The sequence below is a fragment of the Heloderma suspectum genome, chromosome 5 (genome assembly GCF_057233095.1).
Source record: "Heloderma suspectum isolate Gila_16-S chromosome 5, 16-S_ref, whole genome shotgun sequence".
Classification (NCBI taxonomy): domain Eukaryota; kingdom Metazoa; phylum Chordata; class Lepidosauria; order Squamata; family Helodermatidae; genus Heloderma; species Heloderma suspectum.
Window position 1 is genome coordinate 23,258,133 of NC_139462.1, and position 19,754 is coordinate 23,277,886.

General features: G+C 45.2%; 1 protein-coding gene across 8 annotated transcripts in view; it reads left to right on the top strand.

The window, feature by feature from the left end:
* Window positions 1–19,754, top strand: part of AFF1 (ALF transcription elongation factor 1) — a 234,480-nt gene that overhangs the window by 9,118 nt on the left and 205,608 nt on the right. For 3 of the 8 annotated variants that reach the window (XM_084855557.1, XM_084855560.1, XM_084855562.1), the window contains exon 1: window positions 3–11,438. The exons of 3 other annotated variants lie outside the window; for them this stretch is intronic. In XM_084855557.1, the coding sequence (XP_084711683.1) occupies window positions 11,401–11,438 (38 nt within the window). In that variant the 5' untranslated portion in view covers window positions 3–11,400. 2 more of the 8 variants (XM_084855564.1, XM_084855565.1) reach the window with 1 other exon arrangement.

Here is a 19,754-nt window from a genome sequence, read left to right on the forward strand (position 1 = left end):
GATTTCAATGCAGAGAGAGGATGCTGTGCACTTTGGAGGCTTTTAGTGAAGAAATGACATCTTGCTTTGTGATCTTTGTAGGAAATAACGTTACCTGTGACTTTTAGTGTTGAAATGCAGCAGTTGGAACCCATTTACAGCAGGGTGGGGCATTGCTAGAGGCAACTGATTATGGGCCTGTTTGCATGTCATGGCAGCCTGTCATTTTATGTATTTATGTATTTATGTATTTATTTAATTTACACTATTTATATACTGCTCCACATCAAAAGATTTCGGAGTGGTGAACAACAAATATAAAAGAATAAAACACCATATTAAAACAATTCAAACATTTTAAAAGAAACAAATTATGAACTGAATAAACGGCAGCTGGTCACTTAAGGAATGCCTCTCGAAATAACAATGTCCTCAGGAGGCGCCGAAAGCAACACAATATCGGTGCCTGCCTGACCTCCAAAGGCAGGGAGTTCCACAGGAAGGGGGCCACCATACTGAAGACTCCTTTCCTGGTAGACTCTAGCCAGGCCATGGGTCCATGTGGAACCACTAGGGACATGTGCTCTGATGACCTCAGTGACTGGGCAGGTTGGTAAGGGAGAAGGCGCTCTCGCAGGTATCCTGGTCCCAAGTTATTTAGGGCTTTGTACACTAGTATGAATACTGTAAACCTGGCCCGGTAGTGAATAGGCGGCCAGTGCAATTCCCTCAGCAAAGCAGTTACGTGCTGAAAAGGGGCAGCTCCCGACAACAGCCGAGCTGCTGCATTCTGCACTAGCTCCAGCTTCCAGACCAGCCTCATGGACAGAATCACATACAGCGCATTGCAGGAATCCAGTCTTGAGGTTACTAATGCCTGTACCACCGTGGCCAAGCTATCCCTGTCCAGAAGAGGCCGTAGCTGGCAAACCAGCTGAAGCTGGTAAAAGGCACTCGGAGCTGCCAAGGCCACTTGGGCCTCCAGCGACAATGATGGTTCTAGGAGTACCTCCAGACTGCGGACCTGATCTTTCAGAGGGAGTGCAACCCCATCCAGAACAGGCAATGTGCCTGTCTCCTGGACCTGCGAACCACTCACCCACAGGGCTTCTGTCTTTCCAGGATTCAGCTTCAGTTTATTGGCCCTCATCCAGGCCTTTACTGAATCAGCCCACCAGGGCTTAATTTACTTGTGGGGGCTGTCACTGTGTGCCATGGGTTATTTGAGGGTTTTCTAACCGTCAAACAACCCTTGCTGCCTGGGTTCGCACAAAATGGGAAGCCAGGTGTCCGTGGGTAAATCAAACCATGGTGGACTGTCATGTCATGTGAGCCAAGTCAATATTTCCTAGTCCAGATATTTGTCAGGGGTTGGGGGGAGGGAGGGGACTGTGCTTTCCCTCCCTTCAGCTCTTAAAGAGACATCGCTGAGCGCCTTGAAGCGTTCTACCTTGCATGGTGGCTTTTGGAAGCAAACCCATATTGATGCTATTGCTGTAAACAGAAATCTGCCTTGCCGCTACTTATACTTTCCATCAAAGAAATTGGCTCAAAACTTGTAAAATATAGGACTTCAGAGGAGTCACTTTTGGTGCTGTAGCCATTCAGCAGGCAACCTGTAAAATAGTTTTGATTAGAAATTGTTAGCTGGTGGTCTTTGGGTCAGATCTGCCCCCCCACAACACCTCTGTCTGGCCCCTGATTTTAATCAAGAAATGCAGTTGTATTTGTACTCTTCTTCTGTGTTCATAAAACTGTTAAGTCACATTTCCAACTCAGAGCAACTTGAATGAAAGCCACAAGAATCATTCATACCAGAGGGACATGAGTGTTGCCACTTTAAGTTAAGATGAGGCTCCAAAAAAAAAAAAGGGTTCTTCCATTGTAAGCCTCAAAATTCTAGGGCTTATAAAAGTGACACCTGTTGAGTTAATAAGTTGAAACTTGGCATTTGTGATCTATCTAATGAGGTCCAAAAGTTCAAACTGATCTGATAGAAACTGCCACAGTACAGCAAGTTGAAAAGTGCTGAAAATTGACACATTTACCCTTTTTTAAACTCCACTTTGCGACATGACATATCATATATTTCTTTCAAATTTTGGTAGAAATTACTGCCGTACTTTATTCAGGCTTGTCAAGGAGGCGTGCCTTTCATTGGCTTGGTGATGTTCTGATTTAGTTTCACTTTAGCATTCAGTGGTGAGCCCACAGTTTCACTCATCAGGGAAAAGAGAAGTCTCTTCAGTTGGTAAGAAACGGAGAAATTCCACATTTTACCATTGTTGTCCTGTTTCTGGTGCTGTGAAGACAGAGAAGCTAGGAATTATCGTGGCGAGATCGGAGGGCAGCCCAGGCTCTAAACACAGTAGGGTCCAGTAGCCTGGTAAAACACAAATCTGGTATCTGGTGCACAGAGACTGTTCCAGCACTCAGTGCCTAGAACTGAATGCTTCTAAGCCTGAGCCTTCAGAGCCCTGCTGCAGTCCTACTCACAAGGAGAGTTTTGCTCACAGATATCCCTTTACTCATGAGGAGTCCTTTCCTCAAACGGACCCTCCTGCCAACGGAACACTGCTCCCTAGGGCAAGGTGGCTGTTCTGTATCTGCCTCTGGTTCAGAGAGGGGGTGGTCTGCATCTTGAGGGGAAGGTTCAACTCCTGTCTCACCCAAGGGCCCAGGGTCCCCCTGATCTGCCTCAAGGTCCCGCAGCACAGGCTGATCCTCCATGGCATTTGGTTTGTGTAGCTCCAAGTCATCTTCTGAAGAGGATTCCTCCAGAGGGGGCATGACCTTCGTGTCTCCCCTCTGAATGTTGTGTTTCAGGGGTGGGCAGAAGGTAGATCTCCAGATGTTTCAGACTTCCACTCCCAGAAGCCTCTAATAGCATGCTCAGTGGCCAGGAATGTTGGGAGTTGATGTCCAAAACATCTGGAACTCTACTTTCTGCCCACCCGTCTTGTATATAATTTGTCTGCTTTGTGTGAAGCTGATTTCTAGGCTGTGATGTGGAAATATGCATATTAGGATGTGATACTGTGCCAAACATGATCTCTATAACTGTAAACTCCTCCTGCTTGGTGGTGCCTGCCATCTTAATTATGGAGGCTGACCATTGTGAGAGGATCAGATTGTGTGGCAAATTATATTTCTGGCTACCTTGATCACTGTCTGGAAGACAGAGGAGTTCCTAAAAATAGAGACGTTGGCTATCTCTGGTTTCAGTTCCTGTGAAGCAAGCTTGAACAGCAATGCTAAACAGTTGGCACAACTTCACAAAGTTATGCTGTGCATGATAGTCCCTTATGCTGTGCATGGTAGTCCCAAAGGAGGGGCTTTGTGCCAGAAAAGAGGAAGGCACATACCGCTACAGTTGCATTTCTACAACCAGATAAATGGAGTTGTGCTTCTTGATAAAACTTTTCAGTCATCTTTCCAGCTCAGAAGTGCTCAAAGTCACTTATATAAAGGCCATGAAAACAAGCAGTATACAGTTTCAGTTAATACTCCTCTAACCCATAATATGGTCTGGGCACCGGTTCAGCATATGCACTGCTGCACCCAAGTCCCATGTAAAAGAAAAGTAGAGTTAGAGTTGATTGTTGTTCAGTCGTTAAGTCGTGTCCGACTCTTCGTGACCCCATGGACCATAGCACACCAGGCCTTCCTGTCCTCCGCTCTCTCCCGGAGTGTGCTCAAGTTCATATTCATTGCATCGGTGATGCTATCCAGCCATCTCATCCTCTGCCGTCCCCTTCTCCTTTTGCCTTCAATCTTTCCCAGCATCAGCGTCTTTTCCAGGGACTTTTCTCTTCGCATTAGGTGGGCAAAATATTTGAGCTTCAGCTTCAGTACCTGTCCTTCCAATGAGCAGTCAGGGTTGATTTCCTTTAGGATTGACTGATTTGATCTCCTTGCAATCCAGGGGACTTGTGGTGCTGGAGAAGACTCTTACAGTTCGAAAGCATCAATTCTTCAGCGCTCAGACTTCCTTATAGTCCAGCTCTCACAGCCATACGTTGCTACTGGGAAAACCATAGCTTTGATTAGACGGACCTTTGTCGGCAAGGTGATGTCTCTGCTTCTTACTATGCTGTCTAGGTGTGCCATAGCTTTCCTGCCAAGGAGCAAGCGTCTTTTAATTTCATGGCTACAGTCACTGTCTGCGGTGATCTTGGAGCCCAAGAAAGTAAAATCTGTCACTGCTTCTATTTCTTCCCCTTCTATATGCCAGGAAGTGATGGGGCCAGATGCCATGATCTTCATTTTTTTAATGTTGAGTTTCAAACCAGCTTTTGCACTCTCCACTTTCACCCTCAACAAGAGGCTCTTCAGAACCTCTTAGCTTTTTGCCATTAGGGTGGTATCGTCTGCGTATCTAAGGTTGTTGATAATTCTCCCGGCAATCTTAATTCCGACCTCTGATTCATTCAACCCGGCGTTTCTCATGATGTACTCTGCATATAAATTAAATAAGCAGGGTGACAATATACAGCCTTGTCGTACTCCTTTCCCAATTTTGAACCAATCGGTTGTTCCATGTCCGGTTCTTACTGTTGCTTCTTGACCCTCATACAGGTTTCTCAGGAGACAGGTAAGGTGGTCTGGTACTCCCATCTCTTTAAGAATTTGCCACAGTTTGTTGTGATCCACACAATCAAAGGCTTTAGCATAGTCAATGAAGCAGAAATATATGTTTTTCTGGAATTCTCTTGCTTATCAGTTGATACTGTGCTTTAAAACTGTGTAATCTTGCCCACTGCATACATTGCAGGACAATTCCATGAGGGAAGAGTGGAATTCCTCCAGTACAACCATCTGGCACTGGCTTGTCCAAAGCCATTTCAAAGTGGTGCCTCCAATCACCAGCTATTCCAGGATCTGATTTGTATCTCCGTTACTATTTCTTGGCCTCAAAGGGCTAATAAGTGCACTAGCATCTTGTTTGACTCATGAAAGGGCACAAACCAACAGGCGAGTTCATTACTCATTAGAAGATATGCTAGCAAGTAACTGCTCCAGACTAAGGAGCTTATCTGTGAGTAGTTGTGCTGGGTGATTTTCACTTTTTCAAAAGGGCTTGACTTGACCACCTCTCTTAAATATTCTTTGAAGCTTTTACTGATTTCAGATAAATGATTTTATTTGCTTATTTTTTGAATTTGTATGCTGTCTGCCTACCAAACGGTGCTCAAGGCGGTTAATTTGCATTGTCTTATATTAATTCTCCTAGACCACAGAACACATATCTGTGCTTTAGAGCGAAAAACCAAACCAAACCACAACAACCCCCAAAGCTTCCTCTGGAGTCTAGTTTTTAGTACTATCCAAACCTGCCTCTCTTTTTCATCCTGGATCAGATATCGCATCAAAATGAAACTGACAGCTGTAGAGAATCTGAAGAGCAAACATGTTCTGCCTATGGATGCTGTCTTGGTTCAGCTGGCACATAAATCAAGATATTTAACACTCTTTGCAGCCTGCCCTTTTGCAGAATTGCTCTCCAAGTCCAACAGAAATTAAAAATGAAAGGATGAAGCTGCCCAGAGTGACAGTGGGGTAATGTCTGCCTGCCCCTAATCGACAGGATGCAACCTCCAAGAGAGTCTCCTTAAGGAAGGGCAATTTGCACAACTCGTAGATCCTTTCTTGTAGCTCTTGGCAGGAAATCTTTGCATTTTATATTGCAGCCAGCCCAAGTCTGGCCCAGCTGGCCAGGCAGACTAAGCAGCCCCCAGGGGAGAAAAAAAACTATTCAAGGGGCATCTGTTATGGCCCAGCTCTGTACACAAGATTGCATCCCAGCATTCTCTGAGGTGACGCAGGGTGTTCTGAGAGTCTATTTGCATAGGGACGCACTTTCCCTGCCCACCTCGCCCAGTGGTGGCGAAAAAACATAAGCCGGTTGGTACACTGAGCAGGTACACTGAGCATTCGTAATACCAACAGTGCATTTTTAAGCAATCTTACTAGAGATTAACCCCACTGGCTCTTCTATTGCCCTAAAAACTTTAAGAGCAGTTGTGTAGCAGTATAAATGAAACAGGCCAGACAGAGACTTGCTAGTAGCTCTGATGTTCAAGTTTAGACTTCAGCTTTTTAAGAAAAATGTCTATATCCTGCTTGCCTTCCAAGGAGTTTAAGGTGTTGTTAATTGTCCTCCTCCCTGATTTTATCCTCACAATTACCCTGGTCCAAAGTGACCCAGTGAGTTTCATAGATGATTGGGGGATTTGAACCTGGCTGTCTCCAGTCCTAGTCCAGCATTCTAACTGCTACATTACAGTGTCTTTCATTGAACAGTGGCCTTCACTGGTCTTTATAAGCCCTGTTCCTGTTTTTTAGGGCTTAGCCTATCCTTTCCTAACCTGCTGTCCTGCAGAGGTGTTGAACTGCCACTGCTGGGTGGGAATTCTGGTAGTTGCAGCCTAACACGTCTGAAGGGCACCAGGTTGGGGAAGGCTGGCATAAGAACCTAAGAAGAGCCCTGCTGGATCAGACCAAGGGTCCATCTAGTCCAGCATTCTGTTCACACAGTGGCTAACCAGCTGCCCACGGGAAACCCACAAGCAGGACATAAGTGCAACAGCACCCTCCCTTCCATGTTCCCCAGCAACTGGTGTACACCGGCATACTGCCGCTGATACTGGGGGTAGCGTATAGCCATAATTTCTAGTAGCCTTCTCCTCCACGGATTTATCTAATCCCCCTTTAAAGCCATCCAAATTGGTGTCCATCACTATATCTTGCGGTAACAAATTCCACAGTTTAACTCTGTTCTGTGTGAAGAAGCCCTTCCTTTTATCTGTCCCGAATCTCCCACCAATCAGCTTCATGGGATGACCCCAGGTTCTAGCAATATGAGAGAGGGAGAAAAATGTCCCCTATCCACTTTTTCCGTACCATGCATAATTTTGTACACCTTGTACTCACCTTTTTTCTAAGCTGAGCAATCCCAGATGTTGTAACCTTTCCTCATAGGGGAGTTGCTCCAGCCCCTTGATCATTTTAGTTGCCTTTTTCTGTATTTTTTCCAACTTTACAATATCTTTTTAAAGGTGACCAGAACTGTACACAGTGTTCCAAGTGTGGTTGCTTCATAGATTTGTATAAGGATATAGATGGAATTCTTGTTAGCAGGTACCGATTAATGCAAAGCATAGGGTGTCTTAGATTCAAAACAAGTGAGTGTGTGCGCACGTGTGTGTGTGTGTGTATGTATGTATATATTTTAGTCCTTCCTGAGTACTTTCCAATTCCCCTGGGACAATCATGTACATGGCATGTGAATATCAGAACCAGATAGCTGAGGCCAGTGGCATGGGGTCTTCTAACCCAATTGCCCCCCCCCCAACAGCTGGGCAATGATGAGGTTAAAATGCTGAGCATTATAAATGAGGCTAATCAGTTTAGGGGATCCATGATGGCTCTGCTGAAGTGGATGGTTCTGCAGTTTGCCTTTCTCTGCAGTGGTGATGGGAGAGGATGTGTGTATTACTGTTTTGGTACCAGCTAAGGACCCATATGTGAATGGATTTGGGGAGTGGGGATGAGGAAAGGGCTGGATATTTATAGGATGCTCATTGGAAAAACTCTCTGCATTATTATTGAGGTGATGGGTAAAAGGGCACATCTGCGGTCTCTGCTGGGAAACCGGTTATTTTGGCTGTGCAGTACAGTAGAGAGATTGTGGAGGACTAGCTATTGAAACCTCCCTCAATGGGACAATTCATGGACTGGGGCCAGAGGTCTGTTTGCAAATGAAAAGCCCATAGCTTGCATGCTTGAAGTACTTGGAATCACAATAGGCAGCTGACCCCTTTCACCTCCCACTGCAAAGGAATCTCTATTGGATGTAAATGGAGGCTGTTAAGACACATCACGTTAATTAATGGGCCTTCCCTCGGCTTTGTTTAAGGCCTGCTTCCCAACTCACTGCTGCTATCATATGCATGTCCAGTATGTGTAAGTTATCGGGCTGTGGGTGTGTTTTAACATCATTAGTTGCAAAAGCTCTCACGGAAAAATGAGTATATGAATGAATGAAGGGTTTCTGGTTTATTTTGATGGGAAAGGAAGTAATGGAGAGTTCACAAAGAGTGTGCTGTATTTATTTAAGTATTTATTTCTATACTGCCCAATAGCCAAAGCTGTCTGGGTGGTTCACAAACATATGTATGTTGCAGATCAATAATTTTCTTGTGTTCCTTGGGTTGCAGGATATCTGAGTTTTGCCGGTTTGCCTTGCAGTTGCCATACTTAAGTGTAATATGGATGGGGGAGGTTTGCAAGTGTGTGTGTCTGAGCTAGTTTATATCTTTGTTTTACAGTCTCAACACTATTTAACTCTTTTGCTTATCTGCTGCTCCGCTTGGTCCCTGCTACCAACCCAACAGCTTCTTTACCAGATTAAAACAAACACCACTGTGGAAGAGGCAAAAAGTTCTGTCTCCTGCACTTCATGTGAACTTTGCTGTACCTCCATGTAGCTGGAAAGCAGCGTCACCCCCACTGCTACGAAAAGGAGAAGAGATAAGCTCTTATGGACTGTTGGCTTTGTTATAATAGGCTATCCAACTTCTCTTTTTTGCACTGATGCTTTGTTCCAGAGCCTTCTCCCTTTGGGTAGCTCATGCAAAATTGAAACCAGAAATGGTGGTGTTAAAAAAAAAGAAAAAAAAAGCCATGCATGGGGAAAGGCATCCTTGTTGGGAAATATCTGAATGCATACAAAATCCCTTTAACTTCTCCACTAGCTAGGCACAGATCCCTTTCAAAATAGCTTTCGAAAGAAGGCATTACAAGCCACCCCTTAATTCCAAGGGAGGAGTTACACGGCTCTTAAAATTCTCCCACTCCTAGTGTCTCCGTTCATAAAACCTCACAACCTGCTTAAAATTTGCAATACATCAAAATTTTCATTGCGCTGCTGTCTCTGTGATTTGTAACATACAGGCAAGGTTATGTATACTCCATATTAAATAATAAAAACTAATTCTAAGCCTTGGTAATCCAAACATACTGCCAAAGTAGTTGTAAATACTGTGCTAAAAAAGGTGAATTCTACAGGTGGTATAAACTATGTAAATTGAACAAATGTGCACTATTACTCTTAGGGAGCAACTCCATGCATGTTTAGAGAAAAAAAATCCTACAACTCCCAGCATTCTCCAGGCATCATGGCTCGCGGGGGGATGCTGGGAATTGTAGGACTTATTTCTGTCTAAACATGTTTAGGATTATGCCCTTATTTGCATACCTATGCAATTAAAAAAATGATTTTACATAATTTAATATTGCTAGTCCTGGGTAGAGACAAGAAACTATGGAGGATACTGGTACCCCTGCCCTAACTACTGGAAATCTTGTTCATTCACCATCTCTGGCTTTTGAAATTTCAACAGGCACTACCCCTACAATTCATACATATTTTTGCATCCCTAAGGAATAGAAACGTGTAGCATGCATATGACTCTGCATATAGTTACATTTTTGTAATCTGTCCAAGAACCACACACTCACCAATAGCCTTTGGAGAAATGATTTACATTTTTTTTGTAAACTGGGGTAAAGTACACAAGTCAGCTGTGAATGGTATGCACATACAGACATGTTTGGCTATTGGGCCATATAGAAATGTAATAAGTAAATAAATGTTTCAGTAGAACACAGAAGACGTGATCAGGAAAGCAGTGGTCCCCTGCTTCTGGGGCTTTTTTTATTGCAAGCATGTTGTTCAGTCGTTAAGTCGTGTCCGACTCTTCGTGACCCCATGGGCCATAGCACACCAGGCCTTCCTGTCCTGTGCTCTCTCCCGGAGTGTGCTCAAGTCCATATTCATTGCATCGGTGATGTTATCTAGCCATCTCATCCTCTGCCATCCCCTTCTGCTTTCGCCTTCAGTCTTTCCCAGCATCAGGGTCTTTTCCAGCGACTTTTCTCTTTGCATTTGGTGGCCAAAATATTTGAGCTTCAGTATCTGTCCTTCCAATGAGCAGTCAGGGTTGATTTCCTTTAGGATGGACTGATTGGACCTCCTTTGCAGTCCAGGGGACTCGTAAGAGTCTTCTCCAGCACCACAGCTCGAAAGCAATCGCAAACATACCAGGCTTTATAAATGTGCATATGCCGTTCACTACTGACTGCGCTACACATGCATTTTCTTATTCCCCCTTTCTTTAATCTTTGCAACAACCCTGTGAGGTAGGTTAGGCTGAGACCATGTGACTGGCCCAGGGTTACCCAATGAGCCACATGATGGCGTGGGGGAATTAAAAGAATTAGGGCTGCCCAGTGTATGAGAAACATCCTTTTCTCATAGGAGTTTTAATCGATCAATCAACTGCAGCCCCCAAAATAAGATTTTTGAATGCAGGAGAATGCTTGGGCTGACTCCGGAACAAAATACTGGCTTAGATGGACCTTGAGCTTATCTAGCAGGGCAGTTTCTTTTGAGAGCACTGCTCCCCGCCCCGCTTGTCGGGTTGCGGTAACAGCTGAGCAATACTTCGTGTGTCCTCCCCGCCTCCCTCCCCTGCCGCAAAAGTTTCCAGTATCTTTCGCCTGGCTGCCGCCTCTTTTATTGGCGCGCCCCGCTCCCCTGTCTCTGTTCCCGGGGACGGACCTCCCCGCATGCATGTATGCATGCCAGCAGTACCCGGCAAAAAGGAACTCCGTGTCCCGGCTGGTGCATGTTTGTACATTGTTAGGGCTTAGGGCAGCGGCGTCCTCCTGAAAACAGGCGAGGCGGGGCGTCTGTCTGGGAAGCGGCGGTCCGGCTGACTTTTCCGCTGTGATAGGTTCGCCAACCGGGGCTTGTGCCTTTTTTTCTTAGCCACTCCTCCCGTGTTCTTGCCCCTGACAGAATAACATGCCCATTTAAGGAGGCGGGTTGTACCATGCAAACTTTAATTTGAAGGGCCCCCCCCAAAAAAATAAATTTATGGGGGGGGGGGTTGTCGAGAGCTAGTTGCGAATTTTAAGGGGATTAGCCAGAAAGGAACGACCGCAGTGGTGATTCCCTTTCGAGTTGAAAGCGCAGCTCTGCGTTGGGGGAGTGCGCGGACGCCGCCGGCCCCAGACTCGGCTTGGCAGATAGATCGAAGCCAAGACAGACGGACGGGCCTATCCCGGGCTTGGCTTCTCACCTGTGGAGCTGCAGAGCCGCGGAGCAGCTCCTGCCCCCCCCCCCCATGCATCACTCCGGACTGGAGGAGTGCTTCGGGTGCCCGGATGTGTGTCCAAATTAGTGCAGGGCTGAACTAGGAAAGGCGAAGCGGCTCCTCTCGGGAATCCGCCTTTGGGGGAGAGAGGCAGGGAAAGGGGGGCGCATCCTGAGCAGGCGGAGAGCGGGGCCGCGCACCAGCAAATGGACGAGAAGTTTTTGGGTGGTGGGGGGGCAGGGAAGGGCCAAGGCTGCTGATGGACAGGAGACGTTTGGCTATGGCTGCCCAGTCAAGGTAAGGATTCCAAACAAAGCAGAGGAAATCTTTGATTAACAAATAAGTACTTGTTTCCCCCCCCTTCCCTTTCCCTTTCCCATCTTGTGCGTGCTGTTTTGTGAGCGTGCGATGCTTTCATTGCTGCCTGTTTTTCAGCTGCTCTCCCGCTTCCCAAAAGTTTTGCTGTTCAGTTTTCTGAATCGGTTTTAAATGTAGTTGGATCTAAAACGAAAAGCTCTCCAATTGTTGGTTTGTTTTTTTAAAAAGGAGTTTAATTTTTTTTTTTAAAAAAAAACAAAACACCCTTCTCTCCTCATCCCCCCAAAACAGGAGGGATGCCTCCATCTTCTTTAAATATAATACAATATTTTTTAAAAGCTCCTTGTGAGAATAAGCAGTTGGGAATTCCTGTTTCTAGAAGCTGATGACGGAACTCTTCCTGCAGTGCTCTCTCCTTGTCTTTACTATACAGGGGGGAAATGTTCTAATACTAACACAGTGGTTTGTTGGTGTGTATATTAGAATTGTGTTTGTTTTCAGTCTCCTTTGGATTGAATACCAGCCTTCTAAAATGGTAGCTAGGTGGGTGTATGTGTGAAATCTGCTGAATCACCAGGGTCTGGAAACGCTCTGGGGGTGCTCTGAAGGGGAGACTGAGTGAAACTGATTATTATCTCTAGTTCCTGTCAAATTAGGGGACAGGAGATTAATCCAGGTATACATCTTTTAAATGGTTGCTCTTAATTACACTGGATTACTCCCTAGGGGAGGCCTTTTCATTAGCAGTGGTGTTGTTGTCCTTTGCTTCTCTCCTTAGGAGTATAAAAAGGGTTATTTGACAGACACCCCCCCCCCAGCTAATCTACCCCACTGTATGTAAAGTCTTTCCACCCCTCAGATTCACAGCCACCAGCCGGCCATAATGTAATTCCCCACCCCTCTCAGAAAAATCTAGCCAGTTTATTTCAAGATGAAGTTTGGCATGACTCGCTGGTTGGAAACCAGGAGCTGGTAATACGGCCAGTGGCATGTTGGGTAAAAAATGTCTGGTCACTCCTGTTTGGACTGGGTGAATAAGTGGATGCTGTACTCTTGTTCTGGATGAATAAGTGGATGCTGTACTCTTGTTCTGGATAAGTGCAACTTTCTTTGTGTACCGAAGGATGATATATGATGGAGAAAATATTGGCAATAAAGCCAAATAGGGATGGATATCCTGGGAGGTTAAGTTTAGCTGGCCATGCCCTTGTTTTGGAAGTATTAAAGCTCCATCTCTCTCTGTTTGTCCTCAGTGTATGCTTATACTTTATGTTCAAGGTATAATTTGCTGGCCGTCTTTCTTCATCTTCTAGAACACTCTGCAGTTCATAAAAGCGCCGACCTTAACTTTTACCTTTAAGCATATGCTGCACTGTGTGGGTTTCGGAAGTCTGGGGTATGGTGGAGAAGAGCAGAGCATCCCAGCTAACTTTATTTATGTCATTTAGGAGGTGATATAATTGAACTTGGTCCTGTTTTGTACCTGTATGATATGGGAGAGGGGGCAGCAGTATGTGCCATTTCTCCTGTGCAAACATATTCTGTTCTTTGTGGAGAGGGGAAAAAAATGTTTCCCACGTGATAATTAAAACCAAAACATGAACACAAACCCAGCAAGGAAAAGAACATTGTGGATCTGCAGGCGTATATTTTCAATGGTGTTTATTAAGAACAGTCAAATACACAAATGGTTACAGCAACTCCTTTGTTAGGTTACAGATTATCCAGTGACAGGGATCCAGAAGCCAAATCGCTTTCTGAGCAGGAGAGGCCATTTATGTAATCCAAGCCAGAATCTTGCTTCTGTTTGGCCTGCAGGTGATGGGCAGGGAGCTTTGCGGGGTGGGGGGGGGGGAGAAAAGATGGATTGGATCACACTGATCCTTCTTACCTGGAGGAGAAACTTTATTGATCTGATACATTATAGTTAAGAAATACCTATGTATTTTGTGCTGCCTGGTTTTTCCCATGAGCAGAAGGTTGTTGGGAATCAGATAAAGGACATCACAGATAGCATTGACTGCATTCAGCAAGGGAGATCTGTGTGTGGATTCCATGTGCAGATCCCCTTGCGGGATCGGGTTCCACGTGTGCAGCCCCATTTATATGGTTAACTGTGACCGTGCCAAGCACCTGTTTTGAGGCACCCAATATTTCCTTTCCTTAAAGAGGCACTGTCTACTCTGTTTTTAAGTTTGCAGTCCTATTAATACCTTCATGCAATGGGTTCAGTTCAATGGTTAGGTATTCATACCTTCCCATTGAACTCTGAGATTCACGGCTGAGTAAACATGCATAAGATTGCACTATTAGGCTGCAATTCTGTGCATACTTACCTGGGAGTAACTCCCATTGAACTTCATGGATTTGCTTCTGAGTAAATGTGTGCATAGGGTTGGGCAGCAAGTTAACTGTGTTTGGCAAGCATCCCTCTGCTGTTCTCATGACCATGTGAATTTTGGGGTCCATATATTTATGTTGATCAGAATGCATTTCAGGCAGCCTTGCACATTAAATAAACCCACAAATTTACTTGACCACACACAGGCACACACACGGCTGCATGCCCACATATATCTGTATTAGTAATTGGTGGTACACTGATGGTGTAGTGGGGAAAAACCATTAACTTTCTTCTGCCTGGTTTACACATACAACATACTGAAGTGGTAGACTGTAGATTGTACCATTCCAGGCTGCAGATGGGGGATGAAATTGTTTTACATGTTCCCCATCAGTAGAAAACTAGCACTGTATGGAGAAAGCAAAAAGTGAACGGGGCTCAGGGTCAGCCACCAGTATTGAATGGGCCCTCGGCATGGTGCCACCATCAGGAGTGGGGCCCCACTTGACATTGCTGCCTGCTCCACTTGGGCCCCTCCTGATGGCACGGCAGCTACCAGTTGCTCATCCTCTCTCCCCAGACATGCTTACCTGGTGGCGCTTCTGGGATGATTGCTGAATAGCCTCTTTGCCCCATTCAGCGCCAGGAGACCACCATGTGACATTTCCCGAAATGTAGTGCCCAACGTCAGGTGGTGCATTTGGGGAGATATAACATGGCTGCCACCATCGCCAAAGTGCTGCCTCCAGAGGTAAGCACATTTGGGGGGGGGGGAGTGACTAGTGACTCTGGGGCTGTTCACACAATGTGGTTGTTTTGAACCGTCAGTGGTTTGTTGAGCCGTGGGTTAGTGTGTTGTCTGAACCCAGCCAGTGTGGCTTGTTAAGCACCCTGAACAACCCAGAAACAAACCATGAGTTCTCAAGGTGGCTTATTTGAAAAAAATAAAATAAGCCACACTGCATAGTTAACAAGCCACCCTGGCTGTGTTCAGACAACATGCTAACCCACAGTTCAGTAAACAACCCACAGTCCAAAACAACCCACACGCAACCACTGAGTGTGGGTTAGCATGTTGTGTGAACAGCCCCTCTGTGGCTGTAGTGCTGCCAGGAGGCCTAAGTGGTGCTGGGTGGCGGCGGCAAGGCCAGTCAGGAACCTGATGGTGGCCATATGCAGAAGGCCCTCTCAAGTCTTGTACCAGCCTTGATCCCAGTTTGCTTCTTGCTTTCTCCCTAGTGTGCTAGTTTTCTACTTATGGGACTTCAAAAAAATTATATGTGAGCATTTAAAAAAATTATGTTCTCCATATGCAGTGGTAAAATCTACACAACTAGCACCTTATTATGCCTTCCATTTTACAGAAGCTTTCCTCCTAGTCACAGGCAGACAAGTCACTCTTGGCAAACCTGCTTTCAAGTATGATATAGGAGTGAGACTGGAACTTGGGGCTAAAACAGGCATTACTTTAAATCTGTGTGAAGCAGCTACGCCTTTTTCATTTTTACTCCAAGTTAGTTGCAGGGACCTAAGCTGAATTGAACCCTTAGTGTGGTGGGTAGGGAGCTTTTAAGATCTGGTTTGGGTACTAACTAGTAGTTAGGATAACTGTGGGTTGTCTAACCCACAATGAACCAATAGTGTCCAAGTTTGGATTGTAGCATACCAACCTCCGATTGTACTGACTGGAGGTTGAATATTCAAAAAGGCTGTGGAAAGTGCCTGCCACATACTGCAGCAAATTGTGGGTTAATTACTCCAGGATTTGCCACCGCTACGTGAATGAGCCCATACTTTTCTTACAGTTGTGTATATTGTAAGTTGTTTTTTCCTAATCCTAACCTTTACTTTGGTGACAGCTGAATAAAATTAATCAGTTGTGTTCCCCCCTTTTTTAATGGTGTGAAGTTGTGCATATTACTCACTATCTTCCAGTGTCAGCACTTGGGGGAAGTGCCAGTATTGGTGCAAACGCAGGTGTTGGATCTCTGCCGCTAGCACACTTCATGAGAGCAGAGTTCAAAGCAGGCCTGAGCTGGAATGGGCAGGTGTGGGTCTTTGAGAAACCCTTTGCCCTAGGTTTGCCTTCGGCCCTTAGCCCTGGAGCAGTGCTGCACTAGGAATTTATGGTTATAAGAGGACAATAAAAGTGTGTGTCCCTGTCTTACTTTCTTTCCACAAGTATTAGTTACCCTTCTACCAAGTTTCCAGGGCAACTTGGAACAGGGTGAAAACCCATAATTAAGAATCCATACAAGGACATCTTTTTCAGGGAAATGGGGCACAGCTGGATAATTCTGCCACAATAGGTATGTGTAGACACTGAAGTAGTTTAAAAATTATTTCCTCTCTTTCTCTCTCCTCCCCTTCCCCCCCTCCCGGAATCCTGGGAACTGTAGTCCTGAGATGGGGCAAGGCCTAGCAATCTCTCATAGAGCATGCTGTGGATGGTTACCAAACTACAGTTCCCAGGCTTCTTTGATAATCAACCTGGAATTATTTATTATTTATTAATTTTTTATACTGCCCAATAGCCAAAGCTCTCTGGGCAGTTCACAGAAATTAAAACCACAAGTACAGCATAAAAACAATATAAAATATAAAAGCATTAAAACTACAGTATAAAAGTACAACCAGCATAAAATCTAGCAGCAATGCAGAGAGTTAAAATAGAGTAACAAATTTAAAACAGCAAAGCTAAAAGACTAGAATGTTAAAATGCTAAAATTCCTGGGACAATAAAACGTCTTCACCTGGCACCGGAAAGAGTACAATGTAGGCACCAAGCAAACCTCTCTAGGGACCTCATTCCACAACTGGGGTGACACAGCAGAAAAGGCCCTCTTCCTGGTAGCCACCTGCCTCACTTCCTTTAGTAGGGGCTCCCAGACAAGCACCCCTGAATATGATCTTAGGGTCCAGGTAGGTACATTTTAGTTAGTAAAAGAACAGAAACAAGTGAATAGAACTGGATCCGCAGTTTCTGTGAGCAGAACTCCACTCATGGGATACACCCACTGGAAGAATGAGGGGAGGAAATGCCAATTCCACATCCCCCCCTGCAGTTTCCTGAAAAGCTGCTCCAGAGTATTGGGGGACCCTCCAGAACAGTATGGTGCTGCAAAGTTCACCTCCCTCCCTTTGCCCTAGCAGGAACTTCTGCTAGATCTCAGTAGAATGCCATGAATGGAAGTGATGCTTTGTAGCCAAGGCATTATATTTTGCTGCCTGGTTACATTAAAACCAGTATCCATAATTTACTTACTGATACAAGACTGCTGTATGTATATAGTGGATGCATGTCTCCCTTTGTTGGCCGCGATGCAAACCTTTAGCCAGAGCAACACCTTTAGAATTGGGCTACTTAGAGCAGCCTTCCCCACCCTGATGCCCTCCAGATGTGTAGGACTTCAACTATCAGCATCCCCAGCCAACGTGGCCAATGTCTGGGAGTTGCAGTCCAACATATCTGGAGGGGATCAGGGCAGGCTGGTTTAGAGCTCAGCTTGAGCCACAGAGGCATGACCTCTTACTTTCAGTTGCAGTTCTCAATGCCTAGAGCGTGTGTAATGGAGAGAATAACTTTGAGCATGCGCAGAGTGTTTTCCTCTTGCCACTGAATAACCACAACCCCTTTCCCCAATGTGAGATTTGGAAGAAATGTTCTGATGAGTCAGCTTGCAAGTGTAGGTATGAACCTTGGCATGGTGCTGTGGCTATTTATTACTGATCACCACAAACCTTTCCCAAATCAAAGTTCTGTTTTCCTCCCCTCTTTTTCTTCAACCCTTTGGGTCAAGTGGGCAATACAAATAAGCAAGAACAGCAGTTTTTCATTTCAGAGGTTAAGTTGAGGAGAGTTCCAGGACAGCAGCAGCACCTTGGCAGATCAGTGCTGCTGGGGATGCTTGTGGTTGCTGGGCTCAGGTCATTGAGCAGCACTGGAATTTTATTTTTTAGACTCGAAAGAACAGATCAAAAGTGGGCAGAGTTCAGGTAGTTGGCAGCACACAATAGCTGTACACAACAACAACTGCCTACCACTGGAATATCTCATGTTAGAAGATCACTGGCTATGTTGCCAGGATACTGTTCTCTTGTTAAAAGTTCCTATGGACAGTCTAGCTTTCCCATCCAATAAATGTTGGTTTCAGCCATCTTTGCATGGGATTTCCCCCCCCGCCTTCCTACTAGATTTCTTATTCACTTTGTGAAGGTTTGAGGCCTATAGAGGCAAAGGGAAAAAAAGGTTTAGAGGCCTGTTGGGGGGGGGGGATCCCAGAGAGGAGTAGTTTCATTTCGCCAGTTATGTTTCAGTTTCATTTCTCGAGTTACATTTCATTTCTTCAGGTTTGTCACAGTACTTAAGGTTTTGAGGGAGGGGGGTACATAAACCGGGAGAGAGCCAATGAGAGAGGAAGGAAGATGAGAGACGGAGAGACCAGAATCTGAAGAGGGACCAGGATGAAGTAGCCTGGAGAAATCTTAAGTGCAGCTAGGGTAAAGGAACTTGTGTTTTACAACTTTTATTTTCTCTTTAATGCCTTTTGTATCACTCAGCTGTATTGTGAAAATACCTTCAGCTGTTGTTTGCTTGCTTTAATTTACCAGTAAATTGTTGTGGTTAAACCCCAGGTGTCTGGTGCATCAGTCACCCCACATCTACAGCCTAAACCCCATGTTATTGGAAAGGGGGAAGGTAAAAGAAAGAGGGTGGGATTCTTAAGGAGGCAAAAGACCCTTAAGGAGTTGCTCAGGGGGTCCAGGTCATAAGGGGAAGCCTGACACCCCTTCACCTGCAGCCATGTAGGAACTGCTGCTTGTTTGTCTGGGGGGCTGGCTGTGCTGGATGCAGCCACCTGGTCAGGGCCAGTTGTGTCCCCAAGTGGCTCATGATTGGGGTTGTTGTGGTCGTCCGCCAAGTGATAATTATTTATGTTTTATTTATTTATTTTAGAGTATTTTTATTCCGCTTCTCAGGCAAAAAGGCTTGCAGAGGAGCTTACAAATAATCAGTAAGAGAAAACAGTCTCTGCCAATAGGCTTGCAATGTAAAAAGACACAACACACAAGGAAAAAGGAATGGGGAGGGAAGAGGAAAACAAAATTAACTCGTTCAGCAGGGCTGGTGGAATGGTTCTGCTTCTCTGCATGATCATTTGCCTGTTAATATCAGGAATAAGTTATTTTTCTTATTTTATGCTGCTTCGAAAGATTAATATTGAGCCATGCCGACACTTTTTCATAGGTTCATTTCTTTAGCGTGTGGCCACTTTTTTCCAGAGTTTAGTGCTCTCATACGGTATGATTTACACATTCTGGAGCATGGATGGGAAACCCCGCAGCTGATCAGGAAGTGAGAAGGTGGGGCATGGGGAGAACGCTGCTGAGTGATTCAGTCCAGTTCCCTTCCAAGGCTTGTCCTGCTTTCTTGTTAGTAGACATGCTGTTCATGCTCATTTCTGAGTAGGCATCCTGGATGTCCATATTTGGGATGCTGTTTGAAGCTGTTGCTGAGCAATCCAGCCCTGTTTACGTCTGAATAAACATGCAGAAGCCTTGTCTTGCTTGCTTCTGAGTAGCCTTAAAATAGGTCATCACAGTTTGTGCATGCCCACAGATGGAAGGTGGCCCCTGAGACTTTTCCCAAATTGGAATTTAGCCAATCTGAGAAAGGTTCCCCACCTGTCTTCTAGAACATATATGGATCACAGAAAGCTGCTTTATACCCAATACTTATCCAGTTATCCCAGTATTGTCTACACTGATTGGCAGCAGCTCTCCAATCAGTTGGCCATGAATCACAGAAATGGGTAACAGCTTGAAGAAGGCAATGTCCTTCCACTCTTGGTGATCAGGTCCAGGTGGAATGGATTAAAAAAAGGCAACTTCTGGTAATACCAGCAGAAATATCACAGCATGGAAGCTCCATCTTCTATTTGTCTGTGTGC